Source organism: Alosa sapidissima, chromosome 8 (assembly GCF_018492685.1).
Source record: "Alosa sapidissima isolate fAloSap1 chromosome 8, fAloSap1.pri, whole genome shotgun sequence".
In the NCBI taxonomy this organism is placed as follows: Eukaryota; Metazoa; Chordata; class Actinopteri; order Clupeiformes; family Clupeidae; genus Alosa; species Alosa sapidissima.
In genome coordinates this window covers 9,912,102-9,938,160 of record NC_055964.1, presented here as the reverse complement: position 1 = coordinate 9,938,160, position 26,059 = coordinate 9,912,102, and the positions used below count along the sequence as shown (strand labels likewise).

At 43.0% G+C, this 26,059-nt stretch overlaps 1 protein-coding gene and 1 non-coding gene across 3 annotated transcripts; one reads left to right on the top strand and one right to left on the bottom strand.

The window, feature by feature from the left end:
* Nucleotides 1-11,140: 11,140 nt before the first annotated feature.
* Nucleotides 11,141-11,305, bottom strand: LOC121716193. Its single transcript, XR_006033787.1, has one exon. It is a non-coding gene; the product is annotated as a U1 spliceosomal RNA (small nuclear RNA).
* Nucleotides 11,306-14,957: 3,652 nt separating this feature from the next.
* LOC121714870 (E3 ubiquitin/ISG15 ligase TRIM25-like) lies at nt 14,958-24,492 on the top strand. 2 transcript variants are annotated; one of them, XM_042100026.1, is made up of 6 exons: nt 14,958-15,677; nt 15,983-16,078; nt 19,526-19,759; nt 20,853-21,012; nt 22,094-22,132; nt 23,555-24,492. In XM_042100026.1, the coding sequence occupies exons 1-6, from the start codon at nt 15,090-15,092 to the stop codon at nt 24,067-24,069; spliced, it is 1,632 nt and encodes a 543-aa protein (XP_041955960.1). In that variant the 5' UTR covers nt 14,958-15,089; the 3' UTR covers nt 24,070-24,492. The 2 variants fall into 2 exon arrangements, with proteins under 2 accessions (XP_041955960.1, XP_041955961.1); XM_042100027.1 differs by lacking the exon at nt 20,853-21,012 and having other exon boundaries at nt 15,006-15,677; nt 23,555-23,687.
* Nucleotides 24,493-26,059: the final 1,567 nt, after the last annotated feature.

Below are 26,059 nucleotides of genomic sequence, written 5' to 3'. Positions count from 1 at the left end.
TTATGCACATGTGTGCACATGGAATGTGTTAACATGACCCCTGGAGGCAAACATATGGAAAAAATTGGTCATCCTAGGCCCTACGGTTCTCAAGATATTCACAGAAAACTGTGTCTGCCCTACCCTCCTTTCAGGGGTCCTGTACAGCGGGGGGGCTACAGATCAAAACGAAAACCGATGGTTCCATGCTATCCATGTGGGGTTACATGCCCACCAAGTTTCGTGTACCCCAGTCTTTCAGTGTCCCAGGAATCCTTGTTGGTGTACGGTCACTAAATGTACACATAAATTATTTTATTGTAAGGCCCCCCATGAACGAAAGTTCACAAAACTTAGCATGCATTTGGAGGGTGTCATAATGATCCTACACGTTCAATTTCGTGCAGTTTTGACCATGTCAGCCAGAGATATTGTGGTGAAAACACCTAATTTTTGGCTTTTTAATTTTTAACTAGGTGGCGCTATACATGAAATAAGTGGTAATGGGATGGGTTGACATGCCCCCTTAAGACCAACATACAAAAAAAGGTGGACCTCCTAGGCCCTACGGTTCTCGAGATATTCACAGAAAACTGTCTCCGGCCACCTACAGGCCAGTTGATGTATAGTAACATAAATTAATTTATTGTGTGGCCCCCCATGAATTCGACGAAACTTGGCGTGCATTCACAGGGTGTCATAATGATCCTACACTTCCAATTTCGGGCAGTTTTGACTATGTTAGGTCACAGATACCTGCAATTACAACACCTCATTTTTACTTTTTTGTGTTTAACTAGGTGGCGCTATACATGAAATGAGTGGTTATGGAATGGGTTGACATGGCCCCTTGAGATCAACATACAAAAAAAATGGTCCTCCTAAACCTTACGGTTCTCGAGATGTTCACAGAAAACTGTGTCTGCCCTACCCTCCTTTCGGGGGTGCAGTCCGGCTACAGATCAAAACGAAAAACGATGGTTCCATGCTATCCATATGGGGTTACATGCCCACCAAGTTTCGTCTACCCTGGTCTTTTAGTGTCCCGGGAATCCTTGACGGAAATTTGGACATGCAAAAAAGAAAAAGAAAAAAAAAAAAAATCTGACTAAACCTATATGACCGCCGCTTCGCTGCGCAGCGGTCATAATTACTTCAAAAATGGGTTCATTACTCAAAGCTTCAGTATTAGCGACCTCTCCTGGTGAACACACACACACACACACACACACACACACACACATACACACAGTGCACATGTATACTAAGAATGGGATAGCATCCTTTTTACAAATAACGATTGATCAGGAGTGATCAGAATAAAGTTTTCCCTCATGTCTTTCTTCCTTTATGGTTCCATAGTAATGAAAATAAATCAATACGAATAAACTAATGCTTGTCACTGTAGAGGCTAACCAAACGCAATGTTGTGCATTAAAGTTTATGCTTTGAGCATGCTACAATTCGGACGCAGTGGCAGCACCTGACTGGTTCGCATGTGGCAGCGGCGCGGCGGCGGGTCATCTGTCGCACTGTTCAAGACCCCCTGACCCAGGAGCTAAATTATCAAATTGTGGTCCCCCAGAACCAGGTCCGCCCATTGCTGGAGGCATATCATGGCCAGTCGGGCCACCAGGGTCAGGAGAGGACATTGTCTTTGGTGAGAAGGGTTTTCTATTGGCCGCAAATGGAGGCCTCAGTATGCCACTTTGTTCAGGGATGTCCGAGGTGTATGCTGCGTAAGGCCAAACAGGATCCTAGAGCCCCCCTAGTCCCCCTAGAGCCTAAGGCTCCGCTCCATATGCTGGCTACTGACTTTTTGACGCTTAGTCGCCCCACGGACAGGTTCCAGAACATTTTGGTCATTACTGACCTATTTACCAAGTTTGCATGGGCTGTTCCTACAACTGATCAGACGGCTCTCACAACCGCAAGGGTTCTGTGGAACGCAGTCCTGCAGCCATTTGGCTGCCCCGAGGTCCTTCATTCTGACCAGGGGCCAAATTTCGAGTCCGCCCTCATCCGGGAATTATGCCAGTTGTACGGCTGTCGCAAGACCCGCACTACACCTTACCACCCCCAGGGTAACGGCGGCTGTGAGAGGTTTAACCAGACGCTGTTGAATCTGCTGGGGACCTTGGAGTCAGAACAGCAGAATAGGTGGGTGGAACACCTTCCAGCATTGCTCCATGCCTACAATAACTCTGTTCATGCAACTACAGGCTATGCACCCAGCTATTTGATGTTCGGCAGACACATACGGTTACCTTTGGATCTACTCCTGGGGACCACGCCATCAGATGGGGTGAGTGGCGTCTCCGAATGGGTGATGCAACACCACGAGCGGCTCCGATATGCATACAGCAAAGTGTCTGAGAAATTGGGGGTGGCTGCGGAGAGGAATCGAAGCCACTATGACAAGACGGCGCGGGAGGCCCCATTGCTACCTGGGGAACGTGTGTTGGTCTGGGACAACCGGAGGCAAGGGAAAGGGAAATTGAGCGACCGATGGGAACCCCAGCCCTATGTTGTGCGATCTCGCCAAGCTGACAGACCTGTCTATGTTGTGAGACCAGAAGGGAAGCCGGGCCCAGAGCGGGTACTACATCGAAACCTACTGCGGCCATGTCCACATTATCCCCATGCTAGGGAGGGGGCTGCAGAGAAACAGCAAAACTCCTCCCTGCCTCAAATGGGGTGGGCGTGGGCACAGGTGGGGTCGAACCAACCACCTGGAGGGCTAGAATCTGGCCCAGAGCTCCGGCGATCCCAGAGGCACACACAGGGGAGACCACCTGAGAGGTATGGAAACTGGGGATCGTAACCTTTAGTTCTCGGGACTAGAACTAATCTAGCGGGGGAGAGTGTCACAGGGTGGGAACTAAAATGGCATCTGGAATTCCATGGGGACTGGTTTTGGGGTGGAACACTATTAGGCCAAGATGGCAGCCCCCTTAAGCACACAGTGTTTACAAATCAGACACAGGTGTGTAGCGGGAATGGTTTTGGGTGATTGGCACTTGAGGTGTAGATTAATTAGACACAGGTGTGTAGCGGGAACGGTGGGTTCGGTGATTGGTACTTTGGGGGGGGACTGGGCTTTTTCTAGGGTGGCCACTCTCAGTCGTGGCGAAGTAGCCTTTGGAGAAGGACGTGACAAGCAGCGGAGCTGGAGTCCCAAAGAGAGGGCGAGCTACAGACGACACGACAGCAGCGTGTGAACGCTGAGTGTGAGCCGCGGCCAAAGACTTCACTCGCCTCCAGTTATCAAGCCTTTCGGGCAAGTCTGCCGGTCTGTCCAGGCGCTGTCCAGGCCGATATCCGAGGGGTAGAGACGTCCACCCCTCACAGAACTAAGTACCCGTTTTCTGCCTACCCTCTGCTTGTTGCTGTGCGGTGATTACTGCTATTGTTCCTGAGCCTACCCTCTCTTCTCCTGCATTAGAGGCGGCTTACTCGCCGGTTTCCAAGTGAGCTACGGACTACACTCGCCTCCAGTTATCAAGTGAGCTACGGACTACACACCTCCAGTTATCAAGTGAGCTACGGTCTACACGCCTCCAGTTATCAAGTGAGCTACGGACTACACGCGACTACACGCCTCCAGTTATCAAGTGAGCTACGGACTACACGCCTCCAGTTATCAAGTGAGCTACGGACTACACGCCTCCAGTTAACAAGTGAGCTACGGACTACACGCCTCCAGTTAACAAGTGAGTTACGGACTACACGCCTCCAGTTATCAAGTGAAGCTACGGCTTACAACTCGCCTCCAGTTATCAAGTAGGCTACAGACTCCGCTCGTCCCCTGTTCAACGGCGGCCGACTGTGTGTTCAACCGTCATTGGATGTCAGAGGGGTGGAAGCGTCCGCCCCTCGCAGAGCTAAGTATTTGTTAATTGCCTCCTGAATGCCCATTGCTGGGCCATAGGCCTTTCTATAACTCTGGTGCTACTGCACTGCATTATTGACTGTCCCTACCTAGCAGCTCCTATCCCCTGGCCCCCTTGACTGCATTTTTGGTGCTGTTTAGAACTGTGTTGGACTGGTTGCACTCCCTGCCTAGCGCCACCCGGCTACGGCCTTTGTGTCCTTACCTCTCTGCTCCTGCTGTCTGCCCGTTGTAGCTGACTACCTCATGAACTGTAGCTAAACTCCACCCTCCCCCCCCCCCCTTTGCCTACAGCCCGAGTCCAAGTCGTATAATAGCCGTGTGGTGTGGATTGCAGTGGTTGGATTTCTGTGCTTATGATCGGCCTTATGTAACGTGTGATGAACTGTGTGTATTTTGGTGCAGTGAATTGTGTTTTTGTTACTCGGATGGGCTGGGGTCTATAGGAGGGATTTAGCTGCGTTCACTAAGTAGCCTCTGTTCTGCCACCAAACAGCTGCCACTGGGACGCAGGTCTGCTGACGGCGGGACCTGTTCCGATCGGAGGAGCCGACCACTGGGCAAAGTTGCTTCCGCTGACTTGGCCGCCGGCTCATTGGGGGTGCTGGACATTCGAACACTGGGAGGGGAGCTCATTTGGTCGATGGGACTTTTAGCATTTAGCTCTTTTTATATGTAACTTAATAAAATACTGGTTTTTAATATATTTCTCGGACTCTTGGCATTATTGAGGAGTAGAGTGTTCTCCCCACTGCTAGAGATTGGGTTAAGGAGGCAATAGCGCCCTCCGCCTGTGACAACAGCACCAGTCTATTCACTTCCTGCCTATACGCCGACTCGTCCCCATTGCTGATGAGTCATAGCACTACTGTTTCGTCTGCAAACTTTACTATGAGGTTGTTGTAATTATCGTTATAGTGAGCTCTTCAGTCGTGAGTGAGCAGCATGTAGAGTAGTGGGCTGAGGACACAGCCATGGGGAGAGCCAGTGTTGAGGATGATGGGTGAGGATGTGATATTGTAGAACCTGACATACTGGGGTCAGTCAGGAAATCCAAAATCCAGTTGCAGAGTGATGGGAATAGTCTGAGTCCTGTCAATTTGTTCACCAGTGTCTGTGGTATGATTGTATTGAAGGCAGAACCAAAATCCATGAGTCACTCGTCTCCAGGTGTGTGAGGGCCCAGTGGATCACAACAGAGATTGCATCAGCTGTGGAGTGGTTCTGCCTGTAGGCATACTGGTGAGAGCCAGATGTTAGGTTTATGGTCTTTTTGATATGTATCATTACCAACCTCTCAAAAGAATTCATTATTATTAGGGTGAGTGCAATTGCACAGTAGTCGTTGAGACTGGACACTGTCTGGGCCTTTGGCATGGAGACGATGGTAGACGTCTTGAGGCATGTTGGTACAATGGGAGACAGGGAGGTGTTCATGACCCCTGAGAGTTGGCATGCACAATCCTTGAGGACAAGACCTGTTGCTTTGCGGGGGTTATTTTTACTGCAGTGTGAGCGTCACCTCCCTTTGTCACACTGAGAGGGGGTTCATCTGGCGAGGGTGTAAACCTGGTAGTCGTGGTGTTGTTGGAGGCCTCGAAGTGGGCATAAAAGGAATTGAGAGCATAGTGGTTGCTATGCTGAATAAAGCTGTTGCTATGATGGTTGCAAGGTTGCTAGGGTGGTTGCAAGGTTGACATTATGGTGGTGGTTGCTAGGTTGTTGCTAGGGTAATTGAGATGGTTGCTAGCATAGATATAGTGGTTGCTATGCTAAATAAGTGGTTGCTATGCTGGTTGCTGGGGTCATCATGTTGGTTGACAATATTTTAATGGTTGCTATGTTGTTGCTAGGGTAATTGAGATGGTTGCTAGAGTGTTGATAAGGTACATATGGTGGTTGTTATGCTAAATAAAGTGGTTGCTATGCTGGTTGCTATGGTAATCATGTTAGTTGTTATGGTGGTTGCTAGGCTGACATTAGTTTAGTAGTTGGTAGTTGTTAAGTTGTTGCTAAGGTAATTAAGATGGTTGCCAGGGTGTTGCTAGGGTAAATATGTTGGTTGCTAAGCCAAATAAAGAGGTATTTGCTAGGTTGTTGCTATGGTAATTAAGATGGTTGCTATGTTGTTTACTAGGGTAATCAGGCTAGGTTGACATTATAATGGTGGTTGCTAGGTTGTTACTAGGGTAATTAAAATGATTTCTATGGTGTTGCTAGGGTACATATAGTGGTTACTATGTCAAATAAAGTGGTTGCTATGCTGGTTACTAGGGTAATCATGTTGGTTGTTATGGTGGTTGCTAGGTTGGTACAATAGTGGTGGTCGCTAGGGTGTTGATAGGGTACAAATGTTGGTTACTGCAGTATGCCAAATAAAGTGGTTGCTATGCTGGTTGCTAGGGTAGTAGTCATGTTGGTTGCTATGGTGGTTGATAGGTTGACATGGTTTAATGGATGTTGATAGACAGATAGTATAATGAATATTGATAAACAAATTGTTAAATGTATAGGTAGATAGTTTAATGGATATTGATAGACAGGTAATTTAATGGATGAATGAATGGTTTGAAGTGGATGGGTGATAGACAGTTGGATGGAAGGTGCCTTGTATTCTTGTTGAATGGAGAGAGATACTATGGAGTGAGAATTGTCTCAAAATGATTTAAATATATATAAAAGGATATATATACATATACATACATTTATAAATATCCAAATACAAAATACAAATATAAAAATGTGACATACAAATTTATATAAATAAACGTGTCTTTGTAAATATATTTTCGAGATTTGAAAATAAATATGCTTGACTTTGTATGTGGAATCTGCACTTGTGAATCTCCTTTTTGCTTTTATGTCGATGACGTAATTTTGAGACATTCCTACTGCACACCAAGATCCACAAATAAATACCACTAGATTTGAATGCGAAGACACCCTCCACTGAACAACCAGCAGATGGCAGTGTTGTACAACATGTCTGTTATCAACTGATAGCAACTGAATCTTTCCGACACTGTTTTCCCTAGTTCAGTTCAGTCAAGTGGTCTATGACTAGCAGGATTAACGACATTGAAGACACTGGATTAAATGGATAGGTAAGTAATAACAACTAGCCAGAACGATTTATTATCGGTTTTGATGTGTAGTGCCATTTTTAATTTCATAGACTGTATAAATAAGTCCATTTAGCAATATTGACATTAGGCTAATGGCAGTCTGTCAGATAGCGATCTCAGCTGAGCTGGCTCTCACGTTATGTTAACCTAGAAGCTATGTTAACATCTGTAACATAAGATCTGCAACATCTGTAAAACAGCGAACACGAACACAGCCTGTCACTTGAGTTGCAAGACACAATAACTTTAGGGAAAACTACATTTTATTTTAAGGGGGCCCTAAATCGGATTTTAAGGGAAATCTTAACTTAATGTGTTTTGTGCAGGCACCAACATAGCTGAACAGGCACCAGCTGTTTAGCTAGCTGTTAATGTTAGCAGCTGTACGCTGACTAAATTGACTTATTTATACAGTCTATGAAATTAAAAACGGCACTACACATCAAAACCGATAATAAATCGTTCTGGCTAGTTGTTATTACTTACCTATCCATTTAATCCAGTGTCTTCCATGTCGTTAATCCTGCTAGTCATAGACCACTTCACTGAACTGAACTAGGGAAAACAGCGTCGGAAAGATTCAGTTGCTATCAGTTGATAACAGACATGTTGTACAACACTGCCATCTGCTGGTTGTTCAGTGGAGGGTGTCTTCGCATTCAAATCTAGTGGTATTTATTTGTGGATCTTGGTGTGCAGTAGGAATGTCTCAAAATTACGTCATCGACATAAAAGCAAAAAGGAGATTCACAAATGCAGATTCCACATACAAAGTCAAGCATATTTATTTTCAAATCTCAAAAATATATTTACAAAGACACGTTTATTTATGTAAATTTATTTGTATGTCACATTTTTATATTTGTATTTTGTATTTGGATATTTATAAATGTATGTATATGTATATATACTTTTATATATATTTAAATCATTTTGAGACAATTCTCACTCCATAAGATACAGAGAGAAATGGAGCCTAGTTGAGCAGATTGCAGTTGGAACAGGTGCAAATCAGTGTTAACAACCCTTTATGATGTCATAATGCCCAATAGAAAGTAGAAAGCTTGTTTTTTTTAAATGTTACAACGTTTGAATGAAGTTTCTAAGTTAACCGGTTCAAGTTTAATAGCTAATGGAAAAAGTGTAAGTGTAAAAGAGACTTCCTCTTTGGCCTAGCATATTAAATGATGGAAAATTAGAGAGGTAGGGTCACTGCTCAGTTGTCTCTGTGAAACATATTGTACATCTGTTGCCTTTGCTTAAAGCTTGAAAGTGTAGAGTCACATGGAGATGGGAATCTACAGCAATGAATCTACAACATTTTTCTCAAGAACCTACAGATACAGGAAACTGGAGCCGACAAGCAGATGCAGGATCGAACCAGCAGACAAGTAGGTACTAAGAATAACATACTGTAACCTTGTAGGCTTCAGCAGACATAGGATCATTCATATCATGTGGGGATGTTTTAAAACATAGTTTTACTGTTAGTTATTATAGTAGTTAGTTATTGTACATTATTATTTATTTTATGAATATTGCTCTTTCAAGTTCTTGTTAACCCAATAGGGCAGACAGACACAAAATGTGCATCCAAATTCACACCCAGTCTTCTCTGTTAAATCGCTCACAGAGAACTTATCACACAGAAACCACATGCACCTTCAGTCCCAGAGTGATAGTTGTAGGACTGAACACTGCAGGAAGACTTTCCTGCTAGCTGGCTGCTATAACACTATTCATTGTGCAATGTGCAGTACTGGTGCAGTACCCATGCATGTATTATTATGACCGCCGCTAGCGAAGCGGTCATATAGGGATTGTCAAAGGGTTTTTTTTTTTTTTTCCCCCGGAACACCGAACCACCAGGGCACATGAAATTTGGTGGGTATGTAGCCCCACTAGACTTTTACGGAAAAATTTAGTTTCGTCCACGGGGGCCACTAACCCCCCCCCCCCCCCCCGTGCTGGGCCTCCCGAAACGCAAAAAAAGCAGTTTTTCCTAAATAACTACCTGAACCGTGGCACTGAGGATGAAGAATCTTTTATGGTATGGTGGTCTCAAGGGCCCACATCAACCTGGCCCATAATCACTCATTTGTGATTTGCACCCCCCCGGAAAAAAATGAAAATGCAATATTATTCTGCTTTAATCGCCCCTATCTTCAGTTAAGATGTTCAGAACTGCACCAAATTTTATGTGTATGATTGACCTGGCATTCTCTGGGGGTATGCCAAGTTTCGTAGAATTTCATCCATGGGGGGGTCTAAAAAAAATTAGGTTATGTGTACATTTAGTGACTGTACACTCATTGGCCTGTAGATGGCGGTGCACACATATACACATGCACACACACACAGGCACCCACATACTATCGGTATTAGAATGGCCGATACATAATTACAAATTCAGTAGGATTAAAAAAAAACAAAATAAATATTCATCATCATCATGGCTACATTTCCAGTATTGGGGATAAGTAGTCGTTTGTCCACTAGATGGCGCATCGTTGCAGTGAGACGTAATTTTGTTGGAAGTTAAAAGTGGGTTGAAAAAACAATGGACGCTTACAAGGACTGTAGTTTACCGCAGAGAACGTCTAATAAGGATAGGATGATGTTCACATGAAATGTAACTCCCATTTCTTCTTGAAGCCGAAATAAATCTGAGGATGTTTATCGAACATGCTTGGTTTTTACTGCAGGTACGTTAATCTTATAATATCAATAAGGACCTAGGTAATGTTACCTTTAGCATTGGTTGAGTGATGGAGGCCAATTTGATTGATTGCATTTGTAGAAAACTATAAATGCGGTTATACCAAGCAAATTGATAGCAGCACTGTAATTGTATCTTTCGACTGTCATTTGTTGCACGTGCTACAAAAATCATTCTGTGCAATGGAAGATTTACCAACGTTACACCGGTCTGATACAGTTTTGCCTATACGTGTATGCGTGAGACTGAGACGCCTGTTTATTTTGTTTTAAGTGCGTGCAGGGTGTGAGAGGGGAATCGATGTGCTTTGATTCCAGCTTGGTAGTTGTAGTCTGTGAAATTAAAAAGCACGTAAGTATCCAAACAATGACACCTTCATTTCATTATGGCTGCTTTAGCAACACACCTTAAGTTATACAGTAGCAACTTACTTCACTTCTGTCTGAATAAAAGCACACAGCAATTTAAATTTTCTGAAAGCATTGTTTATTTTTAAAGCAATGGCAACTGGTCCAGTTGTGCAATGAATGAATGTAGAGATCCGTCTGAATTTGTCATTTATCTGTATAAAAGAAAGGCACAATGTTAGAAAATTTACCTGAAGACAAACAACAAAATGAACAAAATCTACGTGGTTTGCAGGGATTGACACAGAATATTTCTCAAACTTCAAAAATAAATAAATGTCGGCCTACCTATTAGGCCTATGTTCAGGTTAAGCTAAGAATGTCAAATTGCCCACAAACCTTCATAAATAGTGACAATGTTAGGCTTAAAAGAGCAGCAGCCTTATCTGCACCCAATGTTATAAACAATATGGTTATGAAATGGAAACTATTGAATTCTGGCTATATGGGTGCTGAATCTGATTGTTTAGAATTGCACACTCTTCATACTCTGGGTTTTGGACAGGCACTCAATCATCTGTAGGCTACTCATCCACAAACACATCACATCTCATCACCTCACTTGTACCACACCACACACATAGGGATCTGGCAGGTGGTTCTGAGATTGTCTGATCTTATGAAAATATACCTGACACTTTATTTTGCAGATACAGATTGCGGTCTCACACAACAACAGCACCTTTTGGTACAGATAACACATTCTTCCCCTTTTTAAGTATAAGTATACTCTTTTGATCCTGTGAGGGAAATTTGGTCTTTTTATTTATCCCAATCTGTGAATTAGTGAAACACACACAGCACACAGTGAACAGACAGTGAGGTGAAGTACTGTACACACTAATTCCCACACAGTGAGCTGCCTGCTACAACAGCGGCACTCGGGGAGCAGTGAGGGGTTAGGTTCCTTGCTCAAGGGCACTTCAGCCACTTCCTACTGGTCGGGGTTCAAACCGGCAACCCTCTGGTTACAAGTCCGAATCGCTAACCAGTAGGCCAGGGCTGCCCCCCAAAAAATCAGGGGAGAGTGTGAACACAGTCCCCCACTACCAGAAATTGTGCAGTCGAGATTCCCACATTTGAGGAATTCGCAGGGGTCAGCATGACCGGCTGTACAGTGGCCGAGCCTCGCCCTGGGCAAACAACCTTCTTGATCATTGTATCACCCCTGCCAGGTAAGTTTTTGTTTTTGCCAGAGTGCCACTATTTTTGATGAATGGAAAAAGAACAGTTTAAAAGAGCAACAGCCTTATCTGCACCCCATGTTACAAACAATATGGTTATTATGAAATGGAAACTATTGAATTCTGGCTATGGGTGCTGAATATCTGATTGTTTAGAATTGCACACTCTTCCTACCCTGGGTTTTGGACAGACACTCAATCATCTGTACTCATCCACATCACATCTCATCACCTCACATGTACCACACCATAAACATGTAGGGATCTGGTAGCTGGTTCTGAGAGTCTACGATCTTGAGGACATTGACAGACTGAAACCATTAACACATCTCTAGCCCAGCTAGCACATTTCATCACAACACATACAAGTGTCTTGAATCTCCACAATGATTTTATTTATTTTTCATGCCCCTCTTTTATGAGATACATATCAGATGTTAGGTCTACATATACTGTATTTCAGTAAACCATGTACAGTATGTTAAACAGTAGAACATTCTGGCAGAAGATGTGACAGAAGGCATCACTAAACCTCCAGTCCAGTCCGTAGAGGTAGTAGCTGGCACGAAACGGCGTTGAGGAGGAAGTCGGCCAGGGCCAGGTTGAAGAGGAGGACGGTGCTGCTCTTCCAGGGCCTCATGTGCCAGCAGAAGACCCAGAGGGCCAGGCCGTTGCCCAGGACGCCCAGCAGGAACTCAGTGATGATCAGGGGAGGCAGCGCTCTGGGGAGCAGCTCACCCTGGTAGGGACAGCAGACGTTCACTGACCACTCCATGCTGTTGTGTGTGTCAGGAAAACTAGCTGACACACAGTAGCCGTAGCTGGATTTTTATTAAACACAAATGTCTACAAGTTGAGATTGACCTGTAGGCTACTGCCACATATTTAGATGGATGGATACAGTCTGAATGAGGAACAAAAACTTGATGTGGCCCTGTGACATTTTTAAGCAATGGTGTGGATCTCTACCACTCTGATAGAGGTCCTAACAAAGACACAGACAGATGTAGGCTATGGAGATAGAGGAGACGTGAGAATGGAGTGTGTCCTTTAATGTCTGGAAGTTTATATTTCCTCCCATGTTTGAATTGGCTATGATTAAAATAAATAATAGCTATATATAATTTGAACACATTTATTTATTTATCTGAGTATTTGTCCAACAGTAAGCCTACATTTGCTACATGCGTTTGAGGCTTAAGACTTATTTTTGTATAGTTCTTTTCTAGACACTCAAAGACGCTTTACAGTTTTATAAAGGTATAAACAAACAGACAAGGTACATAAAGGTTACATAACAGAGAAAAGGAAACACACAGGTGCATGGCCAAAGCAGAGGACCAAGCTAGAGAGCAATGAACAAAAGAAAAGGGAAAGCTGGGAAAGTCTTTTAACAGGAAAAAGCAAGTAAGTAAACATAACATAAATGTTTGGATGCTTGGTTAGCTATTTTTCTTCAGTGTTTTTCACACAGTTTCAAAATGCAACATTAACGACAGAGCAGTGCTAACACAAATTGTTTTATAGGCTACTAGGCCTACTAAATATATCAACCAAATAGTGTCAAATGATAGCCGATATTTGAAAACAGTAGACATGCTTTTTAAAATGGAAAGTTAGGAAATGATTCTGTAATTGTATACAGAACTACAGTAGACTGAGACCATTTAAAGGCCTTTGCAGGTGTTTTGAGTTAATTAGATTAGTGTGGCACCAGGTGTCTTCAATATTGAACCTTTTCACAATATTCTGAGATACTGAATTTGGGGTTTTCATTAGTCAGTTATTATAATCATCATAATTAAAAGAAATAAACACTTGAAATATATCAGTGTGGAAAGAAAAATAAAAAGTTTCACTTTTTGAATGACATAACTCAACTTTTGATGATATTCTAATTATATGACCAGCACCTGTATATGTAATGTTATTCTTTTTCAGTGACAAAAGCTGTTATGCACACAGCCCAGGAAGTAGGGATGGGCAAAGCGAGGCTTTATGAAACACTGAAACGTTCGAAGCAATTGTGCCGAATTGTTCCGCAGCTTCGAAACAATTCCGACACATCAGAGCTGTTTAGGGTGAAACAAATCTGTCAAATGCTTCGTATTGGAGAGGTAATCTTTAAAGTCCGTGGCTCGCTTTGTTACCTGTGTCCATATAGTCTTACTCAAAAGCTAAGCAGTCATGCCCTTGGTCATTACTGGATAGGAGACCACATGAAGTGACAATAAAGAGAATCTTATTGCTGCCCCGTTCTCAGTGTTTTCCAAACTTTTTTTCTGGCGACCCACTTTTTAAAAATGACAGACCATCGCGACCCATTTCACTTCAAATCTACCCTGCAACCACCAATATTGTTTTAGGCCACAGGTTCTCCAACTTTTCTATGCCTCCCCCAACCATACATTGCTATAGGATCCCTGCTTTGAACACGGTTGTGTTGCATTTTGAGCACCATCAGCATGAAAAGTTGGAAATGACTACTGAAAAGATACGTTTTTAATGCGCATCCGAGAGTAGGGGAAATTCTCGCATGTTGCGCAGTCGTCATTCGTCAGCATAGTAAGCTGTTGCGTTGCAGACAAATGGGTCCATAACACTGTGGACGTCAATTCCAATGTAAACAGCAAATAACTCGTTTTGCTGTTTATTTACTAATAACTCGTTTTGCTGTTTATTTACTTATAAAATAAGTCGTTATATTGTATTGTTGTATTATATTATATTGTATAGTCGTTATATCAGAACAAGAGGCGTTTGCGCAATAGCCGGAAGTATGCGCCTTTACTTTGGATTTTAGCGAGGTAGAAAACGAGAGGAATAGTGTTTAAAATGCCCATTTAAATTGTAGACTAATATAATGCACTGTTGTGCATTTTAAATCAGAAATAAGAATGTGAGGAGGTTGCTATTAACTTTAAAGATTGCATATGCAATCGAAACGGTATGCAAATTGAATGGCCTTATGTCCGGTCTATATGGATGCCTGCTTTAGTTGACAGCACGGTCACTAGATTTTAATCTTAAATTGAGGAACTGGTATCTATTAATGTTCGTGCAAATAGGCGGATTCATGTCCCTTGCAGTTTGCAACTGCGAGGTACATGGCAGGCGCCCCATAGAACGGTTTCATTTTGAGAGGTAGATATCCATGCTGGCACCCCCTCTGCGATGCGTTTGTCCCCCAGTTTCATGCGCCAGTTTCATGAGCTTTTATGACAAAACCGTGACTGTGGTAGTTAACAATCTACATCCTAATAGAAAACTGTTAGCTTTCCTGGTATCAAATGACAAATGGTATCAGTTAGGCCTATAACACAACATAAATTGTGCTGGCGACCCAAATAAAATCTCCTGCGACCCACCCGTGGGTCGCGACCCAGACCTTGGGAAACACTGCTCTAAATCACTTTCTTCTTATAATAACTCTCGAGGTCGCAATTTGCTTTTGTCCATTCTGAGAGTTTAGTTGAAACTGTGTGGTTAATGATGAAGTAGGCTAACATAAACAGATACGACCTGAAACAATACATTACAAATCAAACGGGGATCGAACCTCATTTGACCAGCCTGAGATACCTGGCTTTGAACCACGTTTCGAAGCAGTGTTTCGAAACACTTGTGCTTCGAAGCCTCGACACTGATTCGAGACGTCGCTTTCGAAAGTCACACCCCTACCAGGAAGTCATTCCCATGCAAGCACCTGGAGAAGAAACAAAAGTGAAACTACCTGTATAGTGTTGCCCCAAAGCTTTGTGAGGTGTTTGTCAGGGACTAAGAATGGCAGAAGTGAGTCTAAGTAACCAGGACCTTTTTATGTGTCCAATTTGTTTGGATTTACTGAAGGATCCAGTAACTCTGAACTGTGGACACAATTACTGCACGGGCTGCATTAAGAACTGCTGGGATCAGGAAGATCAGAAAGGAGTTTACAGCTGCCCGCAATGCAGACATACTTTTACTCCGAGACCTGTTTTAAAGAAAAATAATGTTTTTGCTGAGGTTGTGGAACAGTTCCGGAAGACCAGAATCCAAGCTGCTGCTCCTGTTCACTATTTCGCTGGACCGGGAGATGTGGAGTGTGATGTCTGCACTGGGAGAAAACTCAAAGCGGTGAAGTCCTGTTTGGATTGTCTGTTGTCTTACTGTGAAACTCACTTCAAAGCTCACAATGACCTTAACCCAGGTAGAAAACACTCAGTGATTGATGCCACAGGCCAGCTACAGGAGAGGATCTGCTCCCATCATAAGAAAGTTTTTGAAATATTCTGCCGCACTGATCAAACTTGTATCTGCTGTCTGTGTATGATGGACAGCCATAAAGGCCATGACACGGTCTTAGCTGCAGCAGAAAGGACGGACAAACAGGTGAGTAGTTAGACTTGTATTCTAAATAAAGCTTCAGAGTTTTCTCCACTGTGTATGAAGTTATGTATAAGGTTTGACTGGTTTCAGTCGAGAACTTTATACAGGCCTACCTAACAGTTGCCTCAGTCCCAAAATAATAAACTTCAGAACAAAGCAGACTTTGACCAAATGTGTTTTCTGCAACCACTGACTATTGCCACAGGCTATCTATGCATGTTAGAGATTAATTGCTTCAGTGAGATATCCTCTTTAAATATGTTTTGCCATAAATATGTGATTTTGTAATTGTGTTTTTTAATTAACAGAAGCTGTTGGGGCAGACTCAAGGAAGCTTCAAAAAGATTATCCAGGAACGAGAGAAGAAGCTACAGGAGTTGAGGAAGACTGTGGAGACTCTCAAGGTGACTGTTGTGGGTACTGGACGTGTCACTTGTCTTGTGTTAATCTTCAGCTTTATCATTGCTTGGGTGTGCTAATTAAGCATGATGATGTTACAGGAACATATCTGTCAACTGCAGTGCAAATGTTAAATTCTGCACAGTCCACACGGCCTGAATGTTCACTAGCTGACAATGATTCATCAGTCATTCACCATTAGCATTGAACGTGGTGCTGCTGTGTCTCCTTCTGAGCATATAATCAAATAGTTTGGGACAGAGGCAGAGCGATGTCAAAACTTGCTTTAGCTTCAGACCTCCCTTTTTAGCAAACTTGGTCTTAACAGTCTAGCCAGAGAAAGCATGTGCCCCCTTCAGACCTGGCATGGCTACAGTAGTGTACGAGCAGTGCCGGCCTAGCTGGTCTAATAGGCTAATCACGCACACCTGGTGATGAGGTGTGGGTATTGAAGGGGTTGTTCGATTTGGGGGACACTTTTCTTTTTGTCACATTCTGTTGCAGGCACCTTTGGGTTATCGCTCTCCCACTAGCACCTTTCTTTCTAGGGTAAGGCTATTTGTACCCCTGATTCTATTCGTACCCCGGTGCACACAGCAATGTGTTCTATTAGTACCCCGTCTGGTACAAATATCAGTGTATGCTATTTGCACCCCTGTGCATTTATTCTGGCATATTGATCACACAATGTACAGTAATAATAATAAAAAAGCAACATGTTTTTGTTGTTACATAACAGGGTGTGAATAGCTCAGCTGTGTAATAGACACTGAATAAGGTATGCTGTTTCCATCAACGTATAGTTAGAAGTGGATGCTATTCGTACCCTGGTGTTTATAGTAATGTATGCTATTTACACCCTGGTGCATGAAGTAGCTAATTATTGCAATCAAAACTACCGTTTGAGGACTGATTTCTTGTTCAAATTGCACGCCTTCTCTCCAGAGACGTTGGTACACATGTGCAGTCACTCTGCCAAAATGCATCATGTAGGAATTGAACCCCAGTCTCCCACGTGCTAAACCATGTCTGTGACCACTGCACTCTCTTCTTCCACAACTAGAGAGTGTTTGCAGGTAAACTTATAGTTTATAGGCCTGAGCATCATATTCACGAATTTTCTGTTAAGATAGCTAGATACTTTATTGATCCCCAAGGGAAATTCAAGGTCTCAGCAGCATACAGACAACACAAAAACATTCTTTAACAGCAGAAAGAGTAATTAAAGTATATAATATAAAAACACAACTAAGCAATAAAGACAGTAGAAGATAAGGAATATGCTAAATATACTAAAATACAAATGATACTAACTAACACTTAATCTAAATCAATTCTAAAAACAGTATCCACATAGTGGTGATTAATCAATCAATATGCATATGTGCTAATGTGCTAAAATAGCACGCAAACATTGAGGCATAAAGACAGTGGTAAAAGTGGCTAGTGGACAGACAGTATCCAAACATTGAGGGGGGTGAAGAGGCAGACAGACTATGCAGAAGTCTATCTCTCCTCTTCCCTTAAGTGAGGCATTGAACAGTTCAATGGCCCTGGGGACAAATTAATTTCTCAGTCTGTCAGTTGTGCAAGGCAGTGAGCAAAGTCTCCAGCTGATCAGGCTCTTCTGCTTAACAATAGTGCTGTGGAGTGGGTGACACTCATAGTCCAAGATGTTGATCAGTTTGTTCAGGGTCCTTTTGTCAGATAGTGAAGTGATGCACTCCAGTTCAGCTCCCACTACAGAGCCAGCTTTCCTTACCAGCCTGTCAATTCGCCCCGCATCCTTCTTCCTTGTGCTTCCTCCCCAACATACTACTGCATAGAAGAGGACGCTGGCAACAACAGACTGGTAGAACATCCTGAGGAGCTTACTGCACACATTGAAGGACCGCAGCCTCCTCAGGAAGTACAGCCTGCTCTGCCCTTTCTTGTAGAGTGCATCAGTGTTGGCTGACCAGTCCAGTTTATTGTCCAGGTGGAGACACAGATACTTGTAGGTGCTAACCACCTTCACATTGACCCCATCAATGTGGACTGGTAGCAGAGTGGGCTTAGACCTGCGGAAATCCACCACCATCTCCTTGGTCTTTGAAGTGTTAAGTTGAAGATGATTGAGTTTGCACCATTGCACAAAGTCCTCCACCAGGCTCCTGTACTCCTCCTCCTGCCCGTTCCTGATACACCCCACAATTGCAGTATCATCAGAAAACTTCTGCATGTGGCATGACTCGGTGTTGTAGCAGAAGTCAGATGTGTACAGGGTGAACAGGACTGGAGAGAGCACAGCTCCCTGTGGCGCTCCGGTGCTGCAGATCACAGTGTCAGAGAGACAGTTCTTCAGTCTGACGAACTGTCGCTCGGTCAGGTAATCTGTAATCCAGGTTACCAGGTGAGCGTCCACACCCATCTGCAAGAGCTTGTCTCCCAATCTGAGGGGCTGGATGGTGTTAAAAGCACTTGAGAAATCAAAGAACATGATTCTTACAGCACTTTTCCCCTGGTCTAGGTGGGAATGTGTCCTGTGTAGAAGATAATTGATGGCATCGTCCACGCCCACTTTCTCCTGGTATGCAAACTGTAACGGGTCTAGTGCATGGCGTACCTGGGGTCTGAGCATACCTAAGACCAATCGCTCCATTGTCTTCATCACATATGATGTAAGAGCGACAGGTCTGTAGTCATTAAGCTCACTAGGGTGTGGCTTCTTAGGAACAGGGGTAAGACATGATGTCTTCCACAGTGTTGGAACTTGTCCGTAGGCGTAGGCTCAAATTGAAGATGTGCTTCAGTGGCTCCTCCAGTTCAGCAGCACAGGCCTTGAGTAGCCTTGGACACAGTCTGTCAGGCCCCGCTGCTTTACTAACTAACAAACTAACATAAGCAACTAACAAACTGACAGTTGTATGCGTTCACTGAACCAAGATTATGAAAATAAAACACAATTTTTCAATCTAAAACTTAATCTGAACAGAGGTTAGTGCTGAAACCTTTCAGAATTCACTTTCTGCTGACAAAAAAATGAATGTCTGCCATGTTTTTTGTTCACATGAGCAATGTCTTTTTGTTGTCACAGAGTGTGAATAGCTCAGCTGTGTGGCCAAGGCGAAAGAACTGCGTTCTTTCTATCTTGGATCATACTGACTGACATATACACACCCACATGAACACACTTGCATACATGCTTTTACTTTCCTCTAGACATCTTTTGGTAATGGTTATTTATTGCTTTTTGTTACTTTTAAATAAATACTTTATTGGTTAAAGTTATCTCTGTTGTCCGGACTCCTTTATGTTGCGGCTTAGAGCCGGGTCGTAACAGACAGTTACAGAATGCAGGACTTTGCCATGGTTACCTTATCAAAAACAAGCTAAGGACACTGTGAGCTACTTTGCTGCTTCACCAACCTCTGTGTCTCCTGTCCCCCTCGTCCTTGTGTGTCTCCTGTCAGAGCTCTGCACAGACAGCAGTGGAGGACAGTGAGAGGACCTTTACTGAGATGATCCGCTCCATTGAGAGAAGGCGCTCTGAGGTGAAAGAGCTGATCAGAGCTCAGGAGAAGGCTGAGGTGAGTCGGACTGAAGGACTCGTGATGCAACTGGAGCAGGAGATTGCTGAGCTGAAGAGGAGAGATGCTGACCTGGAGCAGCTTTCACACACAGAGGACCACATCCATTTCCTCCAGGTAACTGTAGATGGATTGTTAGTGTAACAGGGTGATACATAGGAAGGGCCAAGGGGCCAATCACAGTAGCCTTACTATGCCACCCTGAGGCCTAATGCATCAGGGAATCTTTAAGAGATCGTACCTCTAAACCGAGACAGCTAGCTCTTGCAGGTTCGAAATTACACAGGGGAGACATGAATCCAGGAAAACAAAAGATTTATTAATACACAAAGGTTGGAAAGTGGAGATCTTAGGGTGGCAACTATGGAAGTCCACACAAATATCATGCAAGCATCTTAAAAGGTTCACCTGTTACACAGCAAAGGCACACAGCAAAGCTATAAGCAATACACCAGAAACACCACAAGTGTGTTAAGACTAGCCCCCCCCTCAGAGCCACCTCCCTACTAAATAAACCTAAAACTTACACAAACAAAAGGACAAGACAAGCAAAACAAAAAACAAACATAACGAATAACCAAAGCAAAACCAAGACAGCAGCATGACCCGGCCCATGTTACCCCACCAGCATGACTGTGCTGCCTAAAAGAACAGAACACAGAAGAAGATAAACAATGAAAACACCACAATATACATACTAGAAAACCACAAACGTCTACGGGGAGACAGCATACCTGACGGTAGCAGACAGGGGCTACACCAGTGGAGCCTACATTGCTACTGGCTGCTGCCCCTCTTAAGTAGCGTTCCACTGGTGCCAGATTGATTAATTGCCCATGCCCCACCCCCTTCATTAGCACTGGCAGGTGCAATTGGAAAAAGCAGGCAGAGAAGGTCTACCTGCTACATTAGTTTACAAATTGTTTCATTCATACAGTCCTCTTTGGAACATATTACATTGACATATGCATCATAATTAAAGTGTCTGTTTTGAGTTGAATGTTCTTGCATTCAGTGCCAAAGCTCTGCAACCTCATACAACCTCATATGCATTAGATCAGACGTCTCAACATTCTCAGACCAAGGACACCTGCATGAAATTATTTTGCTTATTAAATCTGTCCAACAATATTATGTAGGGGAGTTTATTTTAGATGAGTAGTTTGTAATGGTGTATAGGCCTACAATACTTCTTTCTTTCTCTCTGTAGAAGTTTCAGTCAGTGATCCCTCAACCTCAGTCTAAAGACTTATCCAGCATCTATGTCAGCCAAAACCTTTCTTTTGAGGCTATGAAGAAATCTGTCTCCACACTTAAAGCGCAGCTGGAGGATGTCTTCAAGCAGGAATTCATGAAGATCTCTGCAGCAGGTTAGTCATATTGATACGCATTAAAAAAGGAGAAAAGACAGCATAAAATAGTCAAATGTATGTGAAGTGTGAACCTTTCTCCTTTTCTGTTACTGAGTTATATGTTTGGTCCAGCACTCTGAGAAACTATTACAAAAGATTGAATCCTGCTCCCATTCCTGTGCATAATGATATTCATGCCGTGGCTAGTCACCACTAATAGTGTGGCGATTCATTAATTAGGCAAAGTGCTGCTGCTGCTGAGCTCTCTCAAGAGCTGTGATGTGGAGGGACCAGGTCAGGTTGTCCGTTATCTGCACCCCGAGGAACTTGGTGCTGTTTACCACCTCTACCTCAGTGTTGTTGGTGAGGAGGTGTGTGAGACTGGGCCGGCTCCCTCTGAAGTCGATGATTATCTCTTTTCTCTTCTCGACGTTCAGGTCCAAGTTGTTAGTGTTGCACTATTTCACCAACTGCCTTACCTCCTCCCTGTAGGCAGTTCCTCTCTGTCTCGAATGAGGCCCACCACTGTTGTCTGCATTCTTCATGATGTGATTTGTCTGTCGTCTGCATTCTTCATGATGTGATTTGTCCTTGATTTGGCGCAGCAGTCATGTGTCATGAGGGTAAACAGTAGTGGGCTCAGGATGCAGCCCTGGGGGGAGCTGGTGCTCAGAGAGATGGCACTGGATTTCCAACCTGCACAGACTGGGGTCTGTCTGTGAGGAAGTCAAAAAGCCAGTTACACAGGGGAGTGCCTAAACCAAGAGTGCCCAGTTTGTTGATCAGATGCTGTGGAATGAGTGTATTAAATGCAGAACTGAAGTCCACAAATACGTACATACATGTTTTTCCCATCCAAATGCTCCAGGCTCAGATGGAGTGTAGAGGAGATGGCATCCTCTGTGGAGTGGTTCCGGCGGTAGGCAAACTGTAACGGGTCAAATGAGGGGGATAGTATGGAGGTGATATGGTCCTTCACTTTTCAGTGGGAGGTTGCTTGCTTTTAATATTTAAGCAGCAATAGGGATTTATATGCAGTATTATATACACTTCTTTATACTAAGTTTGATTAGTTATATTGATTTTTTTTCTTTCTCAGTGTCTGATGAGCCAGTAACCAGAGAGGACTTCTTAAAGTGTAAGTTGGTCTGGTCTATAAACACTGAGACAAAGATGTAGACACACAGTTATTCATTCAAATATTTGTGGAATCGCAAACACACACACACACACACACACACACTGACTCTCTCTCACTCACACTCACACACACACACACACACACACACACACACAGCACTTAGTATGGAATTACACACCTTTGAATACAGACAATGGAATACATGTACTAGGGGTGTGAATCTCTCATGTAAAAGACGAAAAGACGATACGATTCGCATCTAGATACATGGGCACGATTCGATACAAGAAAAGAGATTCGATACAAGAAAAGATACATGTTTATAAAAAACTATTCAGTACGATTCGATGCGATGCGATTTGATGCAATTCGATGCAGTTCAAGAATGGAAAGCATTCTGAAAGATTTTTTATCATTTGCTCAAGGTGCACATTCATTTTATATTATCAATTATCATGGTCATGGTTGTCAATTAGGCAACAAAATGTGTGAATATGATTATCTAATCTGAGGTTTGTTTCATATACTGTATTGAAATGAAAAAAGAATAGTCTACATTTCAGTCAAACACAGCAGCCAAATACAACATAAAAATAAATTTTTATAGACTTTACAGATTTTATAGAGTTATATCTGATTGTTTTCATGGAGCTGTAGCCTTGTTGAGGTAAGACAATACCGAAATAAAATAAAACAGTGCTTAAGACACTCTTGGCCTTTTCTCATATAGGCCTAGCCTACCCTACAAGAATAAAATAGGCCTACAAATCAATGAACTCTCTGGGCTTATTTTGTTCCAACAGTAGACCTAATGCAGAAACCTAAAATGCCACAAGTCTGAGTGAATATGAACAAAATCATTGGCTAATAAATTATGCATCATTTTAGCAGCAAGGGCCAAATTATTATTTAACATTAAGGAAATCCCTTCATCAAAGGTAAGGCTACTCTACAGACTATGCAAGTTGTCACATGCTTAAGTTGCAATAGATGTATGGGTAATGAGGTCATTTGACAACTTTGGGCAATAAATGTAACCAAAAACGAACTGCATTACCCACAATTCCGTGCCACGTATAGTTTCAAAACCGGAAGTGGGATGAACACGCTGCTTGGAACGTAAATGAGAGTCTGAGCGAGCAGAAAAGGTTGTGCACCGATTCATAACAAGTAAATCGATATAACGACCGGTTCATTTCAGTTTTTTCCGATACGGGGCTTCACGTATCGATGTAGCCGTATCTTACACGTTAAAAACGGATACCGATACGTATCGGTTAATCTTTACACCCCTAACATGTACACATGTACACATTCACATACATATTCATGCAGATATCACATAGAAATGTCCAGAATTGCAAGCAGAATCTTCTTTATGTGAAACTATTTGTCCTGTCTTCTTCTCGGTTTGTTCAGACTCCTGTCGATTCACACTGGATCCAAACACAGCACAAAGACATCTCCATCTGTCTGAGGGGAACAGGAGGGTGGAACATAAAAATGAGGACCAGTCCTATCCTGATCATCTAGAGAGATTTGTTATACCTCAGGTGTTGTGTAGAGAGGGTGTTTCTGGACGCTGCTACTGGGAGGTTGAGTGGAGTGGAGAGTTAGTTTATATAGCAGCCTCATATAAAAACATCAGCAGGAAAGGATGTGGTAATGAGTGTATGTTTGGATGGAATGATCAGTCCTGGAGTCTGTGTCTCTCAGAGAACAGGCTCTCTTTCTGGTATGATCATAAGCAGACTAATCTCCCTCTAGTGGCCAGCAACAGAATAGGAGTGTATGTGGACCACAGGGCAGGAACTCTGGCCTTCTACAGCATCTCTGACACAATCACCCTCCTGCACAGGGTCCAGACCACATTCACTCACACACTTTACCCTGGGATTTGGCTAGATTATGGATCATCAGTGTGTCTGGTGTGAGCCACACACACACACACACACACACACACAGCTCACCTACCCTTCACCACACACATACACATGTACAAACTTTCAAATACAAATACACACACAATAACTGACACACAAATGCACACTCAGCATCAATCATACTGTCCTCAAATGAACACACACACACACACACACACACACACACACACACACACACACACACACACACACACAATATCACAAAGTTTGGTAAGTTTTGAATGAAGACACCAGAAAACTTAAAAATGTAATCGACACACCACACACACATCATATAATCAACACACCACACACACACATTATATAATCAACACACCACACAGACATCATATAAAACACACACACACACACACACAGCACTTGTATGATTTTACACACCTTTGAATACAGACACTGGAATACACATGGACACATGGACTCTGGATATGTCCAGAATTGCAAGCGGAAATCTTTATGTGAAACATTTTGTTCTGTCTTCTTCTCGGTTTGTTCAGACTTCTGTCGATTCACACTGGATCCAAACACAGCACAAAGACATCTCCATCTGTCTGAGGGGAACAGGAGGGTGGAAAGAGAGATGAGGTCCAGTCATATCCTAATCATCCAGAGATATACCTCATGTGCAGAGAGGGTATGTGTGGGAGTTTGCGTGGAGTGGGGAGTTAGTTTACGTAGCAGCGAGCTATGGAGCGAGATTTAAAGGAAGTAAGAGGAGGATTAGGACGAGGAAGATTAGGAGGATGAGGTGAATGATGAAGAGGAGCCAGGGAAGAAGGAGCAAGAGGAGGAGGACGAGAACGTTGAAGAAAGTCAGAAGACGTGGACTCATTTAGTTGACATTGAAACAACCATGAGTTTAATTTATAGATCATTTTTGTATGTTGTGTGAAAGCAACATGAATTGTGTTTTCCCATTGTATCTGTGTTCATAGACACACAAATGCTACAACTGAAAGTGCCAAAGACTAGATAATATGTTTTTTTGCAAGCACATCAGTGCAGGCGTGTGACAAGAGATTTGGGTAACACTTTACTTGACGGGTGGGTTCATAACACATTCATAGCAGCTGTCATAAACTGCACATAAAGCATTCATGACTGTTTCATAAGACATGACTCAACATTCATACCAAACCTTTCATGAATGTGGAAGACATAACGACGACAACTTGTCAAAATAAAAGTCTGCTATGAATGTGTTATGAACTCACCCGTCAAGTAAAGTGTTACCGAGATTTGTTATTTGTGTGGAAAGGTTTAGTGAAAAACAAATAAAAACAGTTTTTAGAAGTTTATTGTTTTGAATGAAGTCTTTGCTTTTGCAAGATATTTGGCATGACATGCCAAATACTGTGTTGATTCTGTCTCTATTTCCTGAAGAGGCTTGGGTCCTTTCAAATCAGTAGGAAACTCCTGCAGTAGATTTCAGATTATCCTCATTCATGCAGAGTTGTCAAACTGTGGATCATCCGCAATATGGGAAAAGGCAAAACGTATCAGTGTGTCAAAAGTCACTGCATATCAACTGAGATACTGTATATATCCTAACTGCCCTCAAAGCAAAGATCCCAAACTCGGAGTAAGGTTGAAGTTAAAGGTGCAAGGATAAAAGTCCAAATATTGAAAAAGTAAGTGTCCACAGTCAACACAAAATGTTTCCAGATCCAAGAGCAAGAGACACAGGGCTGTGGAAAAGGGGCAGGGGACAAGAGAGAAATACATTATTGTGATAAAATACAGGAAAGCAAAAGTGACATTTCACACTGCTGTCTAATCTTTCCCTGTGTGTGATCAGAAAAAGACATGGTGGATTTCTCAGCCAAGACAGGAGTCTTTCACTACTGAATGATGTTCTCTGTGTGGACACAACTATTGTTTTGCATGTAATAAGGGTTCCTGGGATCAGGAGGATGGTAAAGGCATCTACAGCTGCCCCCAGTGCAGACTGAAATTTACTGTAGGGCAAGACCTGTTCTTAGTA